General features: G+C 31.6%; 1 protein-coding gene across 1 annotated transcript in view; it reads right to left on the bottom strand.

Moving 5' to 3' along the window:
* LOC119603766 (dynein beta chain, ciliary) overlaps positions 1 to 25,895 on the bottom strand; it is a gene marked incomplete at its 5' end in the record, with an annotated part of 56,926 nt that overhangs the window by 20,112 nt on the left and 10,919 nt on the right. The window contains 9 exons of the mRNA XM_037955933.1: positions 8,713 to 8,985; positions 9,534 to 9,707; positions 9,804 to 10,178; positions 10,433 to 10,609; positions 15,703 to 15,959; positions 18,412 to 19,316; positions 20,726 to 20,829; positions 20,902 to 21,209; positions 24,592 to 25,541. Of these exons, the coding sequence (XP_037811861.1) occupies positions 8,713 to 8,985; positions 9,534 to 9,707; positions 9,804 to 10,178; positions 10,433 to 10,609; positions 15,703 to 15,959; positions 18,412 to 19,316; positions 20,726 to 20,829; positions 20,902 to 21,209; positions 24,592 to 25,541 (3,523 nt within the window). The remainder of the gene's footprint in view (positions 1 to 8,712; positions 8,986 to 9,533; positions 9,708 to 9,803; positions 10,179 to 10,432; positions 10,610 to 15,702; positions 15,960 to 18,411; positions 19,317 to 20,725; positions 20,830 to 20,901; positions 21,210 to 24,591; positions 25,542 to 25,895) is intronic.

Below are 25,895 nucleotides of genomic sequence, written 5' to 3'. Positions count from 1 at the left end.
AAATTATACATTTATTCTTGTTTATATTGTAACGACATATTTTTGTGTGGTTAAAAATAATTTTACTTTTATTCATTTATTGTTGTTACATGTGTTTGAGTTTGATTTGTTAAATTGTTTTTTGTTGTCTTTATACTTTTTTCTCTTCTTACTTTTAGTAGCAGTTGTAATTGTAATACTGTTGTAATAAATAATACAATAATTACTTGAAATGTAATTGAAACTTAAAAGATGAAATAAAAACAATTATAAAACACCTAAAACTCAATTAACGACTTAAAAAAACTTTGTTTAAAATTTTAAGATTTAAAATTAATAACTGAAAGTTGGGCATAATCTTAAAAAGCTTTTTATTGTATTTTCCTAGTTAGTAATATTTATAAAAACATACATGTGTACTTATGTATACAGTATGTGTAATTTGAATCAATGTGTAATTTTATATTGCAATTCAAGATTTTAATTACAAATATAATAAACCTTTTTAAATTATAATAATTTGTCATGACTATTAGTATGTCTAATCTTACTATAAATAATAACTTTATGTAATTAATATTCTACTTGATTAGTCAGCATTGTTACAGGGCAAAATAAATAATGGAAAATTTTATTTTAGACTTAATTTAAAAAAACAAAAAACCTTTAAGTCATCTATATATTAAGTAGAAAAACTTAAGTTTATTTTTATTTTACTCATTGCATTTGTGTAATTAAATCAAATTACTTAAAGGCACAAAATCTACAAATTTAACCCAGACATCTATAATACTCTTGTTTTTCCTTTGCTAAGCTTTAAATGGCTTTAATTGGCAAAATATTTTAATTTTTGCACTTAAATTAAAGTATGTATAAAGAATAGTTAAAAGCAAATTTGTATGAATTCATTTGAACTTACCAAGTAATCCAATTTGTATTGCTTGTCCAACTGAAATAAGATGGGGGCGTTGGGTATGAAAAGAAGAAGAAGGAGATGTTAGAATAATACGCAAAATATTCTAGTTATTTTAGTAGTTGCTCATAAGTACATGTACAAAAAACTAAAGTTTTTTTAAGTTTTTTCATATAAAATACTTGATGAAAATTAGTGATGATAGCTGGTTTCTCAATTGGATTGTTATTTAATGATATGCAGCTGTTGAAGTGATTTTCGTTATTTTTTCAATTGGTTCGATATTTAACGATCTGATGCAGCTGATTTTAAGTTTTTTTTATACAAAATTATCTTTTGAGAGGAAATTGAAGTGATCTCAGAGCGTTATTTGAGGATCTACAAATTGGATATTATTTATAGATCTACAGCTGATCTTAGGTATTTCATATAAAACTCCACTTTTTATGAAAAGTGTAAGTGGTCAAAGATATTTGCTATTTTATCAAACTGATCAGTCAGTTAACGATCTGCAGCTGATTTAAGATATTTCTTATAAAAATTAAATTTTTATGAAAATTATGATGGATCATGTCATGTTTTAGTTATTTTCTCAATTGGAATGTTATTTAGGGAGCTATAGTTGATCATAGCTGTTTTCTCAACATTTCTCTATTTTTTTCTTTATAGGATCGTTATTAAGTGATAAAACTTAGTTTTCGATGGAAGTGATATCAGATTTTCGCTGTATTTTCTTAGGTATTTCATATAAAACTCCACTTTTTAAAAGTGTAAGTGATCAAAGATCTTTGCTACTTTATCAAACTGATCGTCAGTTAACGATCTGCAGATGATTTAAGATATTTCTTATAAAAATTAAATTTGTATGAAAATTATGATGGATCATGTCATGTTTTAGTTATTTTCTCAACTGGAATGTTATTTAGGGATCTATAGTTGAACATAGCTGTTTTCTCATCATTTGTCTACTTTTTTTCTTTATTGGATCGTTATTAAGGGATCTATATAAAACTTAGTTTTTGATGGAAGTGATATCAGATTTTCGCTGTTGTAGTGTTTTTTAAGGACAAACAGCTGATTTCTGATTCTTCATAAAAAATCCATTTTTGATGAAAATTATGACTGATCTTTGATTTTTGTTATTTTGCCAGTTAGAACGTTATTTGAGAAGCTTTACACTCATTTTCATATAAAAATCAATTTTTTATGGATTGCAGCAGTGATTACAGCTTTTCTCTATTTTCTGAGTTAGAGCGTAATTTAAACATCTACAGCTGATTTTAGTTTTTCATATATTTTTGATGGAAACTATTTGAACGTTATTTAAGAAACTTTAAGCCGGCTTTTCATAACAAAATCAAAATTTTTATGGAAAATTGATCACAGCAGTGATCATAGCTTTTCTCTATTTTCTGAGTTGGAGCGTAATTTAAGGATCTACAGCTGATTTCAGGTTATTTATCAACTTCAAGCCGATTTTAGGCTTTTCATATCAAAATTAATTTTTTGTGGAAAATTGATCACATCAGTGATCACTCGCAATTTTTTGAGTTGGATCGTTAAGGATATACAACTGATTTAAGGTTTTCCATATAAAACTTCACTTTTGGTGGAAAATTGAATTTAAATTTAAAATGTTCTCCAATAAAGCTTTATTTTGGGATTTTCATATAAAACTCCAATTTTAATAGATCTTTTCTGTTTTCTCCATTGCAGCCGATTATTATATAGAAATAAATTATAAAATTAACAACATCATTTGAATTATAAATCAGCATGATTTCAATTATTTTTAACATTTTACTTTTCAAAAAAAAAAAAACATTTGCTTTTGTATTATTAGGCATTGTGATTAGAAGCAAAAGTTTGCTTTAATTTTGATGTGATTACAGCTGTGACAAGTAACTTGATGTGTAAATGAACGTATAAATCTGTCTGGTATTCTATAACCGTCATGGGCATTATTTTAATAAAACTTTAAAATGACCACCATAAAATCGTTTAAGAAGAATATTGATTTATCTTGCATTACACATTGACAAATATATGAGAGTAGTTTGCCCATTACAGTTCTATATGTATGTATGTAGGTGTATGTATTCATAAGTACTACTTATTCTATTCAAATTAAGTTATCAAAATGAATTGTTAATTACCTTTTGTATTTGTACACATGTTAAACATTCTACACACTCAACGCACATTTAAACACACACACACACAAACATGCATTGTCTATTTTAATTATTTGTCTTTTATGGCCGCGTATTTGTTGTCTTTTGTTTGTTGTTCTTGTCGTTGACGCTGTTCTATGACATATTTAACTTTTCAAACAACGTCATCATCATACAACTTTCAACATCCTTCCCGTCCTCGTTCTGGTTCTTTCTGAACGTCTTATAAATACTTTGTAATACGCACTGTTTGTTCTAAGTAGTTGTTGCTTTTTCAACTTAGTATATTTGTACTTGTGCTTGTAATTATATTATCAACATTTATAAATGGCCCATTATATGAGCTCATCTCGGGATTTTCATCAAGACATTATATGTCAGAGACACATACTCATACAGAGACATTCACTCACGTTAAATCAACAGTCAGTCAAGTCAGTGTTTCAGTTACAGTCAACTATCAGACATTACAACTGGTGTTTAGGATAGACTGACAAATAAAATGGTGGACGGACGTATGATTGGACGGGCGGACAGACAGACAGATGGACAGCTGTATGGGGACAGCTAACCAGTCATATGAAACTAATGTGAACTCAAGTCGAGTTGAGCCAATCAGTTGTGTTTCATAAGATTAGTTAAAGATGGTGTTTGTGTTTGCACTAGTGTGTGAGTTGTTATCTTTGTTCTAAATAATATTTTGAGAAATTATGTGTGGAGTTGTTACAATTACGAAAACTATATATTTGTACGTGGTTTGTTGCTGCATGCTCTTTATTGTATTTTAGTAATTGTGGTTATGAAAATCGGTAATCACTTACAACTTTAGATTCTTATATAATGCTTTAATAGAAAAATAGCTAAAATTAAATTTTATATGAAAAATCTAAAATCAGCTACAGATCTTTAATTAATGCTCAAATTGAGATCACTTAAATTTTATATTAAATTTTTTATGAACAACCTCACTTCTTTAATTACGTTCCGATTGAGATCCTTCAATGACACTATAATAGAAAAAATATAGTAAAAATCAGTGATAATAAAACCCAAAATCAAATGTAGATCCCTCAAAAGTGCTGTAATTGATAAACGAACAAAATTCAGTGGTCACTAATACTTTAATAAAATCTCAACAATCAGTGTAGTATTTATATTCCGTTATTAAATCTTCTGTAAATTTTATTCTAAAATCAAATTGAAATTTTCTCTACAAGTTCACGTAAATCCTTAACAAAAATCACACCTTTTGAATTGAATGAAAAAAAAAAAAAAATTACAAAATTTTTGTTTTGTACATAAGTTGTTTTATAGTTCTTGAGTGTTTGAGTGTTTCGTAAAATTATAGAAGAGAAGTGTAAGAATTGGTGTAAGATTTTAGGAGTTTTGTATCTTGTGTGTGTGTAAGCATGTGAGTTCTGTTGCAGAAGTACATAAATATGAAGATACTGTTTGTTGTTTAGCATTTTTGTATGCTGTTCGAAACACCTATATTTCTTGCTAACTAAAGAAATGTAACACATACCCATAATACATACATTATATGTACATAGTAGGCCCGAATAAAGTCGAAACCTAGCTTAATACCCCAATGATTCTACAATTAAACCTAGAACTGAACTAGAACTGACTAGAAAACTGACCGAGAACGGAACTAGAACTGAACTAGAACTGAACTAAAAACTGAAATAGAACTGAACTTAACTGAACTAGAAGCTGAACTAGAAGAACTGATCTAGAACTGAACTAGAACGAACAGAACTGAACTAGAACTGAACTAGAACTGACTAGAACTGAACTAGAACTGAACTAGACTGAACTAGAACTGAACCTAGAACTGAACTAGAACTGAACTATAACTGAACTGAACTGAACTAGAACTGAACTGAACGGAACTAGACCTGAACTAGAACTGAACTAGAGAACTTAACGAGAACTAACTAGAACTGACTAGAACTGAACTAGAACTGAACTAGAACTGAACTAGAACTGAACTAGAACTTGAACTAGAACTGAACTAGAACTGAACTAGAACTGAACTATAACTGAACTAGAACTAGAACTAGAACTGAACTAGAACTGAACTAGACTGAACTAGAACTGAACTAGAACTGAACTAGAACTGAACTAGAACTGAACTAGAACTGAACTAGAACTGAACTAGAACTGCACTAGAACTGAACTAGAACTGAACTAGACTGACTAAACTGAACTAGAACTGAACTAGAACTGAACTAGAACTGAACTATAACTGAACTAGAAACTGAACTAGAACTGAACTAGAACGGAACTAGAACTGAACTAGACTGACTAAACTGACTAGAACTGGAACTAGAACTGACTAGAACTGAACTAGAACGAACTGAACTGAACGCAGAATTGAACTAGAACTGACTAGAACTGAACTAGAACTGAACTAAGAACTGAACTAGAACTGGAACTAGAACTGAACTAGAACTGAACTAGAACTGAACTACGAGAATGAACTAAAATGAACTAGAAATGAACTAGAAACTGACAAACTGAACTAGAACTGACTAGAACTGAACTAGAACTGAACTAGAACTGACTATAACTGAACTAGAACGGAACTAGAACTGAACTAGAACTGAACTAGAACTGACTAGAACTGAACTAGAACTGAACTAGAACTGAACTAGAACTGAACTAGAACTGAACTAGAACTGAACTAGAACTGAACTAGAACTGAACTAGAACTGAACTAGAACTGAACTAGAACTAAGAACTGAACTAGAACTGAACTAGAACTGAACTAGAACTGAACTAGAACTGAACTAGAACTGAACTAGAACTGAACTAGAACTGAACTAGAACTGAACTAGAACTGAACTAGAACTGAACTAGAACTGAACTAGAACTGAACTAGAACTGAACTAGAACTGAACTAGAACTGAACTAGAACTGAACTAGAACTGAACTAGAACTGAACTAGAACTGAACTAGAACTGAACTAGAACTGAACTAGAACTGAACTAGAACTGAACTAGAACTGAACTAGAACTGAACTAGAACTGAACTAGAACTGAACTAGAACTGAACTAGAACTGAACTAGAACTGAACTAGAACTGAACTAGAACTGAACTAGAACTGAACTAGAACTGAACTAGAACTGAACTAGAACTGAACTAGAACTGAACTAGAACTGAACTAGAACTGAACTAGAACTGAACTAGAACTGAACTAGAACTGAACTAGAACTGAACTAGAACTGAACTAGAACTGAACTAGAACTGAACTAGAACTGAACTAGAACTGAACTAGAACTGAACTAGAACTGAACTAGAACTGAACTAGAACTGAACTAGAACTGAACTAGAACTGAACTAGAACTGAACTAGAACTGAACTAGAACTGAACTAGAACTGAACTAGAACTGAACTAGAACTGAACTAGAACTGAACTAGAACTGAACTAGAACTGAACTAGAACTGAACTAGAACTGAACTAGAACTGAACTAGAACTGAACTAGAACTGAACTAGAACTGAACTAGAACTGAAAGAACTGAACTAGAACTGAACTAGAACTGAACTAGAACTGAACTAGAACTGAACTAGAACTGAACTAGAACTGAACTAGAACTGAACTAGAACTGAACTAGAACTGAACTAGAACTGAACTAGAACTGAACTAGAACTGAACTAGAACTGAACTAGAACTGAACTAGAACTGAACTAGAACTGAACTAGAACTGAACTAGAACTGAACTAGAACTGAACTAGAACTGAACTAGAACTGAACTAGAACTTAACTAGAACTGAACTAGAACTGAACTAGAACTGAACTAGAACTGAACTAGAACTGAACTAGAACTGAACTAGAACTGAACTAGAACTGAACTAGAACTGAACTAGAACTGAACTAGAACTGAACTAGAACTGAACTAGAACTGAACTAGAACTGAACTAGAACTGAACTAGAACTGAACTAGAACTGAACTAGAACTGAACTAGAACTGAACTAGAACTGAACTAGAACTGAATTAATTGAGAAAAAAATTAACGACAGCAGACTTTCTAATTTAAATCAGAAATTAAGATTGGATTTAATTTCTAAAATGACTCCTTAAAACGGAGAAAATGACAAAAAACCGCGATCACCCATCTTTTTCAACGGATTTTAAATTGGCTGTAACGCGAATTAGTAATCTGTGATCACTCAAACGGAAAATGAATGATCCTACTTTCTATTTTCCATCGAAACAGTAAAATTGAATTTTGTCAAGAAGGATTTTAAATTAGCTGTAGATCATTAAATAACCTCCAATTGAGAAAATTTCGAATATTTGTGATAAATGATCACTCAAAATTACAAATTTAAAATCCACTTAAATTGGTCTGCGATCGATTAGATTTTTCATCGAAATAACCACAGATAGATGTAGTTATCAAATCGAATTGGGTCATGTTGGACCCAGAAGTTATTGCCATTATATATATCGAATCAGAAATATATAATATTTTATATTGCCAAATTGTATGGTATCGAATCAGAAATATCTAATATTTTATATTGCCAAATTGTATGGTAATGAAACATTTTAAAATACTAATAAGTTTTGTTATTATGCTTCGAGCATAACTGACATAACATCGATCACTTTGGGAATATTAATAAGTTAAGCTAATTTCAAATCAGCGCCTTATTTATTTCAAGTAACTTGAAATATTTTAACATTCTTCGCTTGTTTTCATTTAAAACTTCAAAATTAGTTTTTCCAATTTACGCCTCATAAATTAAAATAATTTTAATGTTCACTTGGTTAAAATTTACCCTTTGGCCTAAAAAAACAGAGCTGTTGTTTTTCTTTTTGTTTTTAACTCCTTCAAACACTACGTGTCCGTAGTTGGGATAAATACCTACAGTCAGACGTAACTACACCATCATACATACATAGGTAATAACGTAAGTGAATTTACCTTCAGGCATCTAATACAATGACTACGTGTGTTTAGAAGTAATCATTTGCATCGTGTTGAGATTTTATAAACATGTTGCCGAAAGTTTGAATTTCAACTTTACTTTGTAATGTTAATTTAAGTAATTGTTTGGCGATTTACCTTACAAAACATAGAGTTTAGAAAAAAGTTTAAGAAAATAAGAAAATTGTACATACTTTACTTACCGAAACTAAACAACAAAGTTATGGTTAAAATTAAATTGGAAAACAATGTTTGCAAGTAAAAAATGGATCAATATATTGATGGATGGCTGGACGGATGATGTTGAAATAAGATGGTGATTTATATAGGAAATAAATATTGCAATATTGTAAGAAATTTAAGCTACATAGTAAGTATTTAAAATTGCTAAACCAAAAGGGAATTCAGAATATCCTTTGAAGATAGAAAAAAAAACATTCAAAATATTTAAATAAATAACATGGATAGGAAACAAATAAGTTTGCTTCATTTCAATGGTAATATTAAGGAAATCAGTACTTTAGTATAAAGATATATCAAAAGTTAAAATTTCAATGCATATTAAATAATCAAAAGAGGTAAAGCCGAAACCAATAAAAATATGTATTCAATTTAAACTTAAAACAAATATATCAACATATTTGGACAAAAACGTGTTTAAAACTATACATTCCATTCTCTATCCATGCAAACCAGATCTTACCTTTGTTACATGCATCAATTCCATCCAATGACGTTCGGTAATTGCTGGATTTTGCAATTCGGTAATAGTACGCAACGATGCAACTAATTCTCTCAACACTCCAACAATATACAAATAAGGCGACCATTCGCGTATGCTTTTGTCAAGAGTGCGTAAGTCGCGCGTAAATTGTTTGCACTCGTTTTCGATGTCATCGGTGTCAATGTGCAGCCATGGAGATGAGCGCCAATCATCAATACAAGATTCGATGACATGTACAAAGTCCCACAATTGCTGTGTGTGTCATGGCACAGAGGTAAATATTTAAATAGAAGGGAAAATGAAATAAATTGAATATAAAGGAAAGTAAATAAGATCGTAAAGGAACATTTGATTTATTTATTAAGAAATATTGAGATGCTGGTACATAATAGGTTGGTAATTGTAAAGAAGCAAGCGATATTAATTTTTTGTAATTTCCTGAATGACTGAACTAGCACTGAACTAAAACTGCAAAATAATTTTTTAAGTACATTTTTATTAAACCGTATCTTAATAAATTTCCTATATTTAAAAAAATTCCATTAAGATAAGGTTGCGTATACTTATTATTTAATTAAATTGCCTATAAAAATACTCATACGCCTCAGAGCCTTAATATGAGTTTCTTTCTATAGCAATGAAATTCGTAAAAGTTTTTTCATAAATTTTCAAACAAAATATAAAAAAACCTTAAATAAAAAATATAAAAACACTTTAACCAGAATTCAATTATCAATACCTAAAGTTATAAAAAGAATCATCATTGCATTTAATTTCAACTAAATAATGTTCAAACTTACTTTGACGCGTCTCACTTCAGCAGCACACAAACGCAAGGTATCATCATCCGGTGCAGCAATACCAAGCAGCTGGGAGCAATAGGAAATACGTTCATGTTGTGCAGTGAAGCATTCCATTTTCAAACAAACTTCATCGCATAGACTATAAACTTCTGAACAAGGCGTTTGAAAAAACTTAAAGAAAATAGCAAAAGAAATAATGCTTTAATAAATTTACTTTCTTCATCCTTTATTGCACCCTATAGCACACGCATAAACAACGAAACTCACCGCCATTTTTTGGAATTTCTTAGCAAATATTTGCAAATGACACATGTACAACATGATTATGGCTGATACTCTTTGCTGCTGATGCCTTTTTGTATCTTGCAGAGCTTCTGACTTTGTGACGGCCTGTGCTTTAAGATGTTGCCACTGAACCGGCAACTGATCAATGTTGCGCACTAATTGTCCGTCGTATTGAACATTGTAGGTCTTTAGTAGTTGCATCATTTCCTTGAGTGGCTTAAATAGATTATCAGCGTAAGCTTCACGTTGTTTAATTTGCGCCATCACTTCAAGCACTTGCAGCAAAGTGCGAAAATCATTACGTGCAACATGAAGTTGCAGTAATTCAAAGCCGTTTTTAATGAATTTGTTAAATTTCTTTTGTAAATGATCGAAGAGAAAGGGAAGATGTGAAATATTAATGAGGTAGAAGCTTAATTATGTGTACAAGTGAGGGGATTAAGGGTTTAAAACGAAAATTGGTTTTATTGTAAGGAGTAAAACATGAAAATTGGGAATGAAAATATTAAAAAAAAACTTTATTTTGATGATGTAACACATTTTTTTAAGAATTTATTGATCAAGAGAAAGTGAAACTTATTTTTTTAGTTATTTATTTATTTGTAACTCACTTCCAGTGTAGTTTCCACATAACGAAGAAGCCTTTTCTTAAAATATTGTGACCACTTGCAAGTCATATTTAGCAATGTATATTTTAAGGGTTTAATATCAATTGACAACCAGCCATTGACATTATGGAAGTCATTCCGTAGCTCAATGTCATCATGAAGTTCATTGTAACGCTCAATCTGTATTGAAAAATTAAACATATTTTAATAACTTAGTACATCCACTACTAACTAACTAACTACTAACTAACTAACTAACTAACTAACTAACTAACTAACTAACTAACTAACTAACTAACTAACTAACTAACTAACTAACTAACTAACTAACTAACTAACTAACTAACTAACTAACTAACTAACTAACTAACTAACTAACTAACTAACTAACTAACTAACTAACTAACTAACTAACTAACTAACTAACTAACTAACTAACTAACTAACTAACTAACTAACTAACTAACTAACTAACTAACTAACTAACTAACTAACTAACTAACTAACTAACTAACTAACTAACTAACTAACTAACTAACTAACTAACTAACTAACTAACTAACTAACTAACTAACTAACTAACTAACTACTAACTAACTAACTAACTAACTAACTAACTAACTAACTAACTAACTAACTAACTAACTAACTAACTAACTAACTAATTAACTAACTACTATTGATTCACAAACACCAATAGCATATACTACATGTCGATTATTGGTGTCAAAGTAACATTCACTTGCATATCTAATAAAATTTTAACAAAATAGAAATTAATATTATTTTACATCTTCGGTCTCAGATTGTCTTTCTTATGAAATTGTATCTTTGAATTGGTCAAAGGAAAACAAAAGAAAAACCAAAGGCTATCACAAACCTCAAATAAACACAATAATAAAATGTATGAGTGTTTTAAAGCCAAAATAAAGATTTTTTTCTTGTATTGAAATATTTATGTAGAAATATAATGGTTACATTTCATTGCATATACATACATATAAACATAGTTATACATACACATGCGAATATCTACATTTTCATAGCATTTTAGTATTTTCATATACATATAAAATATTTGCGGTTGAGGTTAAAGTTTTGTGGTTTTAGCCTATTAAACTTAAAGAAATTGGTTCATATATCATTGTGGCCCGGTCAAATGGTCAATTTAAATTCGTAATATTTTTTTAGTTCTTTGTCTTTTTATTTTTGGTTAGAACTCAGAAGGCTTATAATGGGATTTAAAGCCAGTCAGCAGTTGAAGTTGTCGTTCTTAGATGTTGCTGTAATAGTGGACTAAGTTGGAATTATTTGCTTGTTTTTTTGTTGTACATACATATATATACACATATGTACATATACATATATACAATATTTAAGTGTATATGACAAGTATTTCTTATGCAGCCCAGCAACCATTTACATACTATTTTTTCTCAAGAGTTTTTGAATGACTTAATAAACGTTGGAAAATCATGAGAAACTTGTACTGCAATTGATCTCAAATACATTTCAAGGGAGTATCATATTTTCCTTTTAGGACTTGCTGGGTTATATACATATTTTCGTCCCTTTTAAGCCTTTTGTTTTGAGTGAACACCAAACGCTTTTGGTCAAAAATAATAGTAAAATATTGCAGACCATAAATTAAACAATAAACAACTTAAAGGCAAACCAAAAGTTAACCAAACGACTTGAACAATTTGAATTTAATTTTCAGGTAGTGGCAATGGTGGTAAAAAAATATTGAATTTCTAAAATAACGAACAATTTTATTATGAATAGGTTAATAAAATTACATGCTTAGGATTTTGCAATTTAAATTATGAATTTATTAACAAAATTAACAAAAGGAAACAGGATTTTACTGCCCAATGTTACATAACAAAGAGAAGTTATAAAAGTTTGTAACCAAACATAAAAATTTTCGAGATCAGTTCTACTTCATTTTAGTTTTAGTTTAGTTCTAGTTCAATTCTAGTTCAGTTCTAACTCAGTTCTAGTTGTAATGAATTATTTTTTTTCTTGTTTATTTTTGGCTTTTTTTGTATTAAAACCAAAGACATGTCACTGGACTTGATTTATTCACACACAATTATTTAAACTTATTCACTAAAATATACACATGTGTATGAGTTGAAAAAAAGTGTAAATTCTTGCAATATTCCTTGGTTTCTTGTTATTGTTTTGTTAATGTAGCTCCATTAGCTCCATATTAAATATAGACAGAAGTATTACTTTACTAAGTTCAGACGATGCCAACTTTTCATATGAATGCAATCATCTGTTGGCAGTTTTGTAACCGTGGCCCCTGTTAAGTATTGCTAAGAGCACAAGTTGAAATTGAGCTTAAACGGATTTGTAGGGGATTGTAGAGGCAAAATAGTGTTTTTGTTGTTCAGTTCAATTGTAATACAATACTTAAACGAGTACAAGTATGAATGTTACAAAATAAAAGAGTACAAGTGCCAAGTAACAGTAGTTTGGCCCTAAACGTTCAACATTTATCAAATGTTATTGGTCCCGTGGGTACAACTTGTGTGATTGTGGTCGCCTATATATATTTTAACTTTAAGCATATTTATAAGCCTGTATGTATGTATGTGTATGAATATATGTAGTGAGTACTTGTGTTAGTTAGTAAATATGTGTAATTTCTTTAATATATTATATATACATTGGTTATTATTGTTGCTGTTGAAATTTCTTGCAATATGTGGCAGATTCATATAAAAATGCCAAGATTGACCACAGCTATAGTGGCAAAATATACTGTTTTGTACATATAACCACATAATAACAAATGAATAAAATAATGTATTTTGTCTACAGTGTATAACAAAAATATTTTATTTCGTAAAAAATTGAGCAAATTGAATGAAGTGATGTGTATCCATATAAATTAATACAGACTTAGGCGTATGAGTACTATTAATAAATAAATTATCAAGTATACGTAAATTTCACTTCAAATATTGTTACTTTGGATTTTTCTAGTTCAGTTCTAGTTCTAGTTCAGTTCTAGTTCTAGTTCTAGTTCAGTTCTAGTTCAGTTCTAGTTCAGTTCTACTTCAGTTCTAGTTCAGTTCTAGTTCAGTTCTAGTTCAGTTCTAGTTCAGTTCTAGTTCATTTCTAGTTCAGTTCTAGTTCAGTTCTAGTTCAGTTCTAGTTCAGTTCTAGTTCAGTTCTAGTTCAGTTCTAGTTCAGTTCTAGTTCAGTTCTAGTTCAGTTCTAGTTCATTTCTAGTTCAGTTCTAGTTCAGTTCCAGTTCAGTTCTAGTTCTAGTTCAGTTCTAGTTCAGTTCTAGTTCAGTTCTAGTTCAGTTCTAGTTCTAGTTCAGTTCTAGTTCAGTTCTAGTTCAGTTCTAGTTCAGTTCTAGTTCAGTTCATTCTAGTTCAGTTCTAGTTCAGTTCTAGTTCAGTTCTAGTTCAGTTCTAGTTCAGTTCTAGTTCAGTTCTAGTTCAGTTCTAGTTCAGTTCTAGTTCAGTTCTAGTTCAGTTCTAGTTCAGTTCTAGTTCAGTTCTAGTTCAGTTCTAGTTCAGTTCTAGTTCAGTTCTAGTTCAGTTCTAGTTCAGTTCTAGTTCAGTTCTAGTTCAGTTCTAGTTCAGTTCTAGTTCAGTTCTAGTTCAGTTCTAGTTCAGTTCTAGTTCAGTTCTAGTTCAGTTCTAGTTCAGTTCTAGTTCAGTTCTAGTTCAGTTCTAGTTCAGTTCTAGTTCAGTTCTAGTTCAGTTCTAGTTCAGTTCTAGTTCAGTTCTAGTTCAGTTCTAGTTCAGTTCTAGTTCAGTTCTAGTTCAGTTCTAGTTCAGTTCTAGTTCAGTTCTAGTTCAGTTCTAGTTCAGTTCTAGTTCAGTTCTAGTTCAGTTCTAGTTCAGTTCTAGTTCAGTTCTAGTTCAGTTCTAGTTCATTCTAGTTCAGTTCTAGTTCAGTTCTAGTTTCAGTTCTAGTTCAGTTCTAGTTCAGTTCTAGTTCAGTTCTAGTTCAGTTCTAGTTCAGTTCTAGTTCAGTTCTAGTTCAGTTCTAGTTCAGTTCTAGTTCAGTTCTAGTTCAGTTCTAGTTCAGTTCTAGTTCAGTTCTAGTTCAGTTCTAGTTCAGTTCTAGTTCAGTTCTAGTTCAGTTCAGTTCTAGTTCAGTTCTAGTTCAGTTCTAGTTCAGTTCTCTTCAGTTCTAGTTCAGTTCTAGTTCAGTTCTAGTTCAGTTCTAGTTCAGTTCTAGTTCAGTTTCTAGTTCAGTTTCAGTTCAGTTCTAGTTCAGTTCTAGTTCAGTTCTAGTTCAGTTCTAGTTTCAGTTTTCTAATTTAAAGATTTTTTTAAATTTTATTTTGCTCTACATTTTTCCGTTTGCATATAAACATTCATCCTTTTCGTATTTCCTAAAGTATAGTAAGTCTGTATGCATGAACCTGTAAATTGGAATGAGTAAGTGTATTGTAATGTCTAAAAGTGACCACATGTGTGACCAAAATTGCTTTTGAGACAATCAAGCCTGCAAACGAAAAAAGTAAAAAAATGAAATGAGACCAAAAACAAGAAACGAGAAGAAATATTTTACTCAGGTCAGTTATTCACAAAGAATAAAAACCGAAAAAAGTTCAGTGAAATTGGATGCATATTGTTTATGTCTCTTTGTATTTGGACTCACATATTCATAGTCATACGTGTCTATGTGCAGTAGTGGACTACAATTTGTAATTTCCATTTTCTTTTGCTAGTTTATGAAGAAAGAGAACAAATAAGAATAGTTAAGAAACAAAAGGCATGGCAGCATTATTTATGAGGAGCATAAACATTTTATGAGAATTTCAACTATAAATAACTGTGTAAAACATTTTTAGGCAAGTGCCAACAAAAATTATTGTTTTGAACTAAACTGATTTGATTTGACTTGGCTTAATCTTGCTCTGACCGGGAGGATAAATTTCGTTGAATCAGCAGTTGGAAACGAGAGAAAAGTAATAAATAAAACTTGTAAAAAGAATGTTACTTTTATAAAAAACTGGCTTATAGAAGTTACAGAATGAATGTAACAAATGAAAGATTGATGCAAGTTTTTAAATTTGATGACTTAGCCTTAGGGTACATTTAAAATTCGTTTTGACCACTTCTAAAACCTAAATTCCTTTTTTTTGTTGAAATCTTATACATATTTCAAATAATAAACACCTTCAATTTATTGCAACAATCTTTATGACTTTCATTAACTAAATAGTAAAAAATAAAAAAAATGTTGTAACATGTGTTAACAGCTTTGAAAATTTAGTCAAGTGAATTACTTACCTCACGTTTAAATGTTTCCATTACATAATATTCTTTATTTATGGTAAAATCCTGCTTTTGTTCATTTCCTTTACTTTGTTGTTTTGTTGTGGTTGTTGCTACTTTTATATCCTTTAAGTGCTGATTCAAAACATTTGAATATTTTTCACACCATAAATGTTTATACGCTTCGAATTGCAGGGCATACAATTTAGCAGCATTTAACGTTTCGCTGACAATTTTTCTTATATTCGTATTCAGTTGTTTTATTTCAACATCTTAAGGCAAAGAAATTAAAATGGGTATAAAGGTGCATGTATAGAGAAGAAAAAAATTGGAAATTTTATCGTGAAAAAGTAGAAGTTAAATGTATACATAAGTAGTGGGGAACTTAATCTAAAAGTTATTCAAGTATTTAACTTGACTTATGCTTAAGTGAACAAACAAATTGCATTTATTGTTTAAAAGATGTGCGTTTTTTCCTTTTGAGAAAATGAGCTATTCATTAGGGTTTTATAAAAGTATTGTTGTCAATTTATGAATATAAAAAATATTATTTTATTTACAGTTCTACCTCAAGTTTACAACGGTTCAGATCAATTCCATTTTTTTCTAGTTCTGTTCTAGTTCGGTTCTAGTTCTGTTCTAGTTCTGTTCTAGTTCTGTTCTAGTTCTGTTCTAGTTCTGTTCTAGTTCTGTTCTAGTTCTGTTCTAGTTCTGTTCTAGTTCTGTTCTAGTTTGTTCTAGTTCTGTTCTAGTTCTGTTCTAGTTCTGTTCTAGTTCTGTTCTAGTTCTGTTCTAGTTCTGTTCTAGTTCTGTTCTAGTTCTGTTCTAGTTCTGTTCTAGTTCTGTTCTAGTTCTGTTCTAGTTCTGTTCTAGTTCTGTTCTAGTTCTGTTCTAGTTCTGTTCTAGTTCTGTTCTAGTTCTGTTCTAGTTCTGTTCTAGTTCTGTTCTAGTTCTGTTCTAGTTCTGTTCTAGTTCTGTTCTAGTTCTGTTCTAGTTCTGTTCTAGTTCTGTTCTAGTTCTGTTCTAGTTCTGTTCTAGTTCTGTTCTAGTTCTGTTCTAGTTCTGTTCTAGTTCTGTTCTAGTTCTGTTCTAGTTCTGTTCTAGTTCTGTTCTAGTTCTGTTCTAGTTCTGTTCTAGTTCTGTTCTAGTTCTGTTCTAGTTCTGTTCTAGTTCTGTTCTAGTTCTGTTCTAGTTCTGTTCTAGTTCTGTTCTAGTTCTGTTCTAGTTCTGTTCTAGTTCTGTTCTAGTTCTGTTCTAGTTCTGTTCTAGTTCTGTTCTAGTTCTGTTCTAGTTCTGTTCTAGTTCTGTTCTAGTTCTGTTCTAGTTCTGTTCTAGTTCTGTTCTAGTTCTGTTCTAGTTCTGTTCTAGTTCTGTTCTAGTTCTGTTCTAGTTCTGTTCTAGTTCTGTTCTAGTTCTGTTCTAGTTCTGTTCTAGTTCTGTTCTAGTTCTGTTCTAGTTCTGTTCTAGTTCTGTTCTAGTTCTGTTCTAGTTCTGTTCTAGTTCTGTTCTAGTTCTGTTCTAGTTCTGTTCTAGTTCTGTTCTAGTTCTGTTCTAGTTCTGTTCTAGTTCTGTTCTAGTTCTGTTCTAGTTCTGTTCTAGTTCTGTTCTAGTTCTGTTCTAGTTCTGTTCTAGTTCTGTTCTAGTTCTGTTCTAGTTCTGTTCTAGTTCTGTTCTAGTTCTGTTCTAGTTCTGTTCTAGTTCTGTTCTAGTTCTGTTCTAGTTCTGTTCTAGTTCTGTTCTAGTTCTGTTCTAGTTCTGTTCTAGTTCTGTTCTAGTTCTGTTCTAGTTCTGTTCTAGTTCTGTTCTAGTTCTGTTCTAGTTCTGTTCTAGTTCTGTTCTAGTTCTGTTCTAGTTCTGTTCTAGTTCTGTTCTAGTTCTGTTCTAGTTCTGTTCTAGTTCTGTTCTAGTTCTGTTCTAGTTCTGTTCTAGTTCTGTTCTAGTTCTGTTCTAGTTCTGTTCTAGTTCTGTTCTAGTTCTGTTCTAGTTCTGTTCTAGTTCTGTTCTAGTTCTGTTCTAGTTCGTTCTAGTTCTGTTCTAGTTCTGTTCTAGTTCTGTTCTAGTTCTGTTCTAGTTCTGTTCTAGTTCTGTTCTAGTTCTGTTCTAGTTCTGTTCTAGTTCTGTTCTAGTTCTGTTCTAGTTCTGTTCTAGTTCTGTTCTAGTTCTAGTTCTGTTCTAGTTCTGTTCTAGTTCTGTTCTAGTTCTGTTCTAGTTCTGTTCTAGTTATGTTCTAGTTCTGTTCTAGTTCTGTTCTAGTTCTGTTCTAGTTCTGTTCTAGTTCTGTTCTAGTTCTGTTCTAGTTCTAGTTCTGTTCTAGTTCTGTTCTAGTTCTGTTCTAGTTCTGTTCTAGTTCTGTTCTGTTCTAGTTCTGTTCTAATTATATTTAATTTCCCCATTTCACTTTTCCATTCTTTAGGTATTTGGACTAAAACTGTCTCTTACATTTTAATCCAATGGACGCCGAAATCGGAAAACATTAAATCAAATTATGTTTTCGAAAAGTATTCTAATTGAAACCACACTATTTGAAAGGTTTAAAAACTATACACTTTCGAACAATGATGACGAAAGAAAGGAGGGGAAAAATGTAACAATCTGGGGGCTTTAGAACTGCTTTTGGAAAAAATTGGATATAGAGTTAAAGTGAAACTAATTAATCTTAATATTTTGTATTGAGTTGTATTCAAATTGATTTTTTGAGATTTTGGGGGTAGCGTATAATTATACCTTTTATGGTTGCCGCTGCAAATGTTTTATTTGTCATAGCTGTAGTAGTTGTATCTATTTTACCAACTACCTGACTTGCAATAATGTCTTCATGCTGTCTGCCTTTATTTGGCTGCCGATTCCTGTAATCATGAATTTGTTTAGCTTTTGTAGTAGGCTCCGCGTAAATATCGCCCCATTCATCGTCTGACGATAGTGTTGTACTGTTGTCACGAAATATACGTGGCATACAGTTGCAGGCCCTGCTGATATCTTGCAGTAGTTGTTCAACAATTTGTTGAAAATTATTTTCCACGTTTGACTCGAAAGTTGGCTGAAAGCGTATTTGCATGCCCAACAATTCCAATTTCACCTCAAACAAAGGAGATTTTATGTTGATGGCGGAGGTTATGGGCTCCCTAAGGCATATTTTTGATGATAAGGGGGAGCAGGAGGAGGAAAGTGGGCGCCTTGTTAATTTATTGGGTGTGAGAGGTTGTAGTAGTAGAGTTTTGGTTGTAGGAGCTGTAGTCAATGGTAAAGGTTGTAATTCATGCTTCTCGTATACGTGTTGTTGATTTTGGCTTTGGCTGTTTTTAAGTAGTTCGGGTAGAAAGTGTTTGGCGTTTGTTGTGGTGCTTTTAGTTGTTGTTGTTGTTGGTGATGACGACAACAACGATGATGGGGATGTGACTTCCACGTTAATTGTCGTTGTTGCTGTTACTGTTGTTTTCGTTGACGTTTCCATTGATTTCATGTTTTTTAAGGGGTGATAATAAAATGTCCTGGTTTTAGTTTCCGTTATTGTTGCTAAAGCCAACTTTGAATTTGCTGCCGACGTTGTTGCGTTGTTGTTTTCTGTAGCTGTTGCTGATTGCACTGTCGTTGTTGCGGTTGTAGACATTTCATTGTACAAATACTCTAAGCTGCAGTCGTGTGTGACGAGCCGTATGAACGTTGTGTACATTAAGTTGAATTTTGGAGTGTGCATGTTGCATGCAATTGCAAAAATACCACAAAATGTTACTGTGTTGTTGGTTTTTTCTCTACTGTTTATTTTTCATTCGTTCGTCTTGTTGTTTCTTTTGTCTTTATTTCAAAATGTTGTTGATGACTACAATGACAATGACTCTACTTGACGATAATGTAAATGAGTATGAAAAAATTACTGCAACTACGATTATAAAGATGATAATGATATTGTAGGTTTCGATGATAATGATGATGTTGTGGATGATGATATTCTGTTGTTGTAAGTATCATTTGTAGCAATTCGCCTGTCATCGTTTGCTGGTTAAATGAGGTGCATTGATACTTAAATTTATTGCTTTGCTTTTTGTGTAGGGGTGAGTAGGTGACGATATGTAGATATTCACTGTCTTCATTTGCAATAATGTTTCACACAAAATTTCTTTATAATTAAAATGGAAATTGTGATTTAACTCAGAATACGAAGTGTGGATGGAAATAGGCTTTTAAAATAATTGTTTCTTTTTTTTGGAGAAAGGGTTACTTAGGTGTGAGGAAATAATTAGTGAAAGTATAAGAAAAGTTACTAGTTCTTAGGCTAGTCAATAGACTATACCATAGACAAGTCAATAGTCTAGTGAATTGACTTGTCAATGACCTATGGACTAGACTAGTCTACTTATCCACAGACTTGTTAATAATCTAACCGATAGGCTTGATCATGGAATAGTCCATAGACTAGTTCATAGACCTCTCAGTAGACTAGACCATAGACTAATCCATAGACCAAGCCACAGGCAAACCAATACTCTTATTATCAGACTAGTTCATAGTCTAATCAAACTTTTCGTTTAACGTCTTAAATGTGTTTCTAAACTCTGTGTTCCAAAAACAAACGTCACCCACCATTCAACTTCCTTTTGACATCGTTTGTTTGCAGTGTTGATACAATTGTTTGATTAGTTTTATTCAGACACGAATAGTTAAATCAAAATATGACATGTTCGTGCATGCAACAACATGTTTATTGTAGACTTTATTTAAGTGGAGGCGTTAAAAAGTAAATGGCGTTATTTCTTGCATTAAATATACAAAACAAAGAATAAATATTGAAATAATTGGAGTGTGATAAGTTTTTTTTTTTTGAAAATTTAATAAAATAAATTAATTTACATTAAAAAGCGAAGGGTAAGGAGGTCAGAGTCAATAAGAGCAACAGTTTATAATTTTAATTTTAAAGCAAACATGATATTTAATCGTGTTGTTAATCTTTGTATTATCAAAATGATTTTCATAAAAAAAGGAATGATTGACAATGATGTAAAGTTAATGGGTTTTGATAAATTATTAAAATATTTGCTTTAACCTGATTTTCATGGCATATTTTACTTCTTGATAAATTAAATCATCAATGGATTTTAAATATGAAATGTATTTGCTGCGTTGATGTTCAGGGAAAAGACGAAGAAACTGTTGTAAATAGTTAGAAAAGATAATTAATATAAGTAATTTTTCATAATAATTTTCATAATTTTAATTTACCTCTAGTATGTTTTTGTCCTGTATATCTTTCTCCTGTTTTCCATAATTAAAGAATAAATAGAAATTTTCTATTAACAAACGATTCAGCAGCAATTTTGTTTCTTCACATTGCATAACGCGAGTCCTTAGACGTTCTTTTTGGTGTTTCAATTCCAGCAAATTTTTGCCATAAAGACTACGCTGATGCAAAGGTTCACGACTCCAGCGTCTAACACTATCAAGTATAGTTTGTATATTTTTACGTGTGTCTTGCAGGCGTGAATGTAATGTTTGCGTTTTCTTATAAATATCATCGACAAGTTCCGCATCTGTGGGAATATTTTTAAAGATAAGAATTTAAGAAGAATAGAAAATTAAACGATCTCAAGAAATGTTCTGATCTGGTAATTAGCTTAGTTAATTCGATTGTGATAGTCTTTATGAAGATAATTAATTATTGTTCATGTGTTATTTATTCATCCTCCAAATCATGCTGATTAACATGGACTTTAAACAAGTTTCAACAAACCACATAACATTCTAATACAATGAAAAATAAACAGAAAATTAAATTTTGCTGCCGATTAATTGTGTGACGAACTCAATAAGTTCAAATTGTGACATGAAAATATACTACAATTTTAATAGCAAATAATTACCATTACGTAGAAATATACACAAAGAAATATGTTTCCATGATCATAGATATGTATGTAGCAAAATAATTACCAAGCAGATTTGTAGAAAACTGCATACTAAAATTATTCTACTGTAATTTATTTAATTTATAGTTTAGTGTAAATTCTAGTTATAATCTAGTCTATAGTCTAGTCTATAGTCCAATCTATTGTCTATGCAGTCTATGTAGTATAGTCTATAGTCTAGTCTATAGTCTAGTCTATAGTCTAGTCTATAGTCTAGTCTATAGTCTAGTCTATAGTCTAGTCTATAGTCTAGTCTATAGTCTAGTCTATAGTCTAGTCTATAGTCTAGTCTATAGTCTAGTCTATAGTCTAGTCTATAGTCTAGTCTATAGTCTAGTCTATAGTCTAGTCTATAGTCTAGTCTATAGTCTAGTCTATAGTCTAGTCTATAGTCTAGTCTATAGTCCAATCTATTGTCTATAGTCTAGTCTATAGTCTAGTCTATAGTCTAGTCTATAGTCTAGTCTATAGTCTAGTCTATAGTCTAGTCTATAGTCTAGTCTATAGTCTAGTCTATAGTCTAGTCTATAGTCTAGTCTATAGTCTAGTCTATAGTCTAGTCTATAGTCTAGTCTATAGTCTAGTCTATAGTCTAGTCTATAGTCTAGTCTATAGTCTAGTCTATAGTCTAGTCTATAGTCTAGTCTATAGTCTAGTCTATAGTCTAGTCTATAGTCTAGTCTATAGTCTAGTCTATAGTCTAGTCTATAGTCTAGTCTATAGTCTAGTCTAGTCTATAGTCTAGTCTATAGTCTAGTCTATAGTCTAGTCTATAGTCTAGTCTATAGTCTAGTCTATAGTCTAGTCTATAGTCTAGGTCTATAGTCTAGTCTATAGTCTAGTCTATAGTCTAGTCTATAGTCTAGTCTAGTCTAGTCTAGTCTAGTCTAGTCTAGTCTAGTCTAGTCTAGTCTAGTCTAGTCTAGTCTAGTCTAGTCTAGTCTAGTCTAGTCTAGTCTAGTCTAGTCTAGTCTAGTCTAGTCTAGTCTAGTCTAGTCTAGTCTAGTCTAGTCTAGTCTAGTCTAGTCTAGTCTAGTCTAGTCTAGTCTAGTCTAGTCTAGTCTAGTCTAGTCTAGTCTAGTCTAGTCTAGTCTAGTCTAGTCTAGTCTAGTCTAGTCTAGTCTAGTCTAGTCTAGTCTAGTCTAGTCTAGTCTAGTCTAGTCTAGTCTAGTCTAGTCTAGTCTAGTCTAGTCTAGTCTAGTCTAGTCTAGTCTAGTCTAGTCTAGTCTAGTCTAGTCTAGTCTAGTCTAGTCTAGTCTATAGTTAGTTCTAGTCTAGTCTAGTCTAGTCTAGTCTAGTCTAGTCTAGTCTAGTCTAGTCTAGTCTAGTCTAGTCTAGTCTAGTCTAGTCTAGTCTAGTCTAGTCTAGTCTAGTCTAGTCTAGTCTAGTCTAGTCTAGTCTAGTCTAGTCTAGTCTATCTAGTCTGTCTAGTCTAGTCCAGTCTAGTCTAGTCTAGTAGTCTAGTCTAGTCTAGTCTAGTCTAGTCTATCTGTCTAGCTAGTCTAGTCTAGTCTATCTAGTCTAGTCTAGTCTTCTAGTCTATAGTCTAGTCTATAGTCTAGTCTATAGTCCACTATTGTCTATGCAGTCTATAGTCTAGTCTATAGTCTAGTCTATAGTCTAGTCTATAGTCTAGTCTATAGTCTAGTCTATAGTCCTAGCTATAGTCTAGTCTATAGTCTAGTCTATAGTCTAGTCTATAGTCTAGTCTATAGTCTAGTCTATAGTCTAGTCTATAGTCTAGTCTATAGTCTAGTCTATAGTCTAGTCTATAGTCTAGTCTATAGTCTAGTCTATAGTCTAGTCTATAGTCTAGTCTATAGTCTAGTCTATAGTCTAGTCTATAGTCTAGTCTATAGTCTAGTCTATAGTCTAGTCTATAGTCTAGTCTATAGTCTAGTCTATAGTCTAGTCTATAGTCTAGTCTATAGTCTAGTCTATAGTCTAGTCTATAGTCTAGTCTATAGTCTAGTCTATAGTCTAGTCTATAGTCTAGTCTATAGTCTAGTCTATAGTCTAGTCTATAGTCTAGTCTATAGTCTAGTCTATAGTCTAGTCTATAGTCTAGTCTATAGTCTAGTCTATAGTCTAGTCTATAGTCTAGTCTATAGTCTAGTCTATAGTCTAGTCTATAGTCTAGTCTATAGTCTAGTCTATAGTCTAGTCTATAGTCTAGTCTATAGTCTAGTCTATAGTCTAGTCTATAGTCTAGTCTATAGTCTAGTCTATAGTCTAGTCTATAGTCTAGTCCTATAGTCTAGTCTATAGTCTAGTCTATAGTCTAGTCCTAGTCTATAGTCTAGTCTATAGTCTAGTCTATAGTCTAGTCTATAGTCTAGTCTATAGTCTAGTCTATAGTCTAGTATACAGTCTAGTCTATAGTCTAGACTATATTTTAGTATATAGTTTAGTCTATAGTCTAGTCTGTATTCTAGTATATAGTTTAGTCTATAGTCTAGTCTATAGTCTAGTCTATAATGTAGTCTAAAGTCTAGTCTATATTCTAGTGTATAGTTTAGTCTATAGTCTAGTCTATAGTCTAGTCTATAGTCTATCCTATAGTCTATAGTCTAGTCTATAGTCTAGTCTATAGTCTAGTCTATAGTCTAGTCTATAGTCTAGTCTATAGTCTAGTATATAATCTAGTCAATAGTCTAGTCTATAGTCTAGACTATAGTCTAGTCTATTGTCTATTCCATAGTCTAGACTATAGCCTAGTCTATAGTCTAGTCTATAGTATAGTCTATAGTCTAGTCTATAGTCTAGTCTATAGTATAGTCTATAGTATAGTCTATAGTATAGTCTATAGTATAGTCTATAGTCTAGCCTTTGTCTAGTCTATAGTCTAGCCTTTGTCTAGTCTATAGTCTTGCCTTTAGTCTAGACCATAGTTTAGTCCATAGTCTATTGTCTACTCTATAGTTAAGTTTCATTTCTTGTATTGTAAAGTGATCAACTTAATATTTTCAAAACTACAGGGTAGAGATTATCATGTAACTCTACTTACCAAAGTACCGCCATGTCAATGTTTTGCTAGCGCATTCCACACGTTCATCGATGACATCGACTACAGGCTGAATTAATTGCATTTCGTTGGATGTATTTAAGCCCTCCCTGATGCTGTTGTAGTATTCGGCGATTTTCATTAGTTTGATCTTACGCTGCCAAAATATATCGCGCTGTGCGTACAAATCTAAAAGTGTTAAAGGCAACTGATGAGGTTGTTGTTGCTGCTGTTGTAAATGCAGTTGCTGATGTTGCTGAGTTAGAGACACAACTGTTAATTGTGTTGTTAACTGGCTATTGGAAGATGTAGTTGTAGCTGTAGTCTCGCCCTGATGTTTTTGTCTCTTATGAATTTCTTGTAGAGCTAACATATATTTCGTTTCCCTCAATAAGGTAAAAAGTTCTATGGATAAATTGATTTTCAGGATTTTCATGTCACTAACAAATGATGATTTATTTAAAACATCGTCCTCTGCCAAAGCATTACAAAGTCTTTCATTAGAATTGTATAAAAATCCAAAAGTAGAATCGGTTTTGTCAGTTAAAGCAGTGTTGACATGATGACAATAAGCAGCAGAAGCATTGGTTGGAGAAGAATAGGATTGAGCTTGGTTGTTGGCCAGCCAGGTGTTTTTGAGTTTTTTATTTCGCTTACTAACACAGTCACTGCTTCTACATCTAATACTCACATCAGTGTAACCTTCAGCTTCTGCTAGATTTTCAACAGAACTACTAGTACAATTTTGTTGCTGTTGTTGGTTTTTTGGTTTCATTGTCGACATCGTCATCATCATCACTTTTGAATCGAGTCCTTTGGCAATGCGTTTCTCAATTGTCTGCTGCCAATTGTTCCAAATTTTCAACTGCAAATTACTAAGTTTTGTTGTCAAAATATCGCGTCGAGCAGTCAACTTTTCATATTGTGAACTTAAAGGATTGTCAGCAGTAAGACTAAAAGGATGTGTGGGGATGGTGTGTATTTGTATGTGTGAGTAATTGCCAGGATAACATGACATTGGTATTTGTTTGTGTATTGAAGTGTAGAGTAGAAAAGATGTTGAAAATTACTTAACGCTATTTAGTAAATCAACCAAAAATACATGAAGAAAATTTGTCTCAGTAACAAAGGATCTTTCTTGAAACATCAAAACCATTCTCTGGTGCTTCAATCGTAATAAAAATTTGAATTGAAATATTGCGGATTTTGGTAAAGTTTATTTGTATCTCGTTGATGTTTAGGGAAGAATGGTTTTGACATAATTCTTATTTAAAATAAAACTAGTGTAAGTGTGAGAGTACACTGAA

The sequence above is a fragment of the Lucilia sericata genome, unplaced genomic scaffold, assembly GCF_015586225.1.
Source record: "Lucilia sericata isolate MDLA Ls3-8-SP2 unplaced genomic scaffold, ASM1558622v1 Contig000335F_arrow, whole genome shotgun sequence".
NCBI lineage: Eukaryota > Metazoa > Arthropoda > Insecta > Diptera > Calliphoridae > Lucilia > Lucilia sericata.
This window is presented reverse-complemented; position numbering and strand designations above follow the sequence as displayed.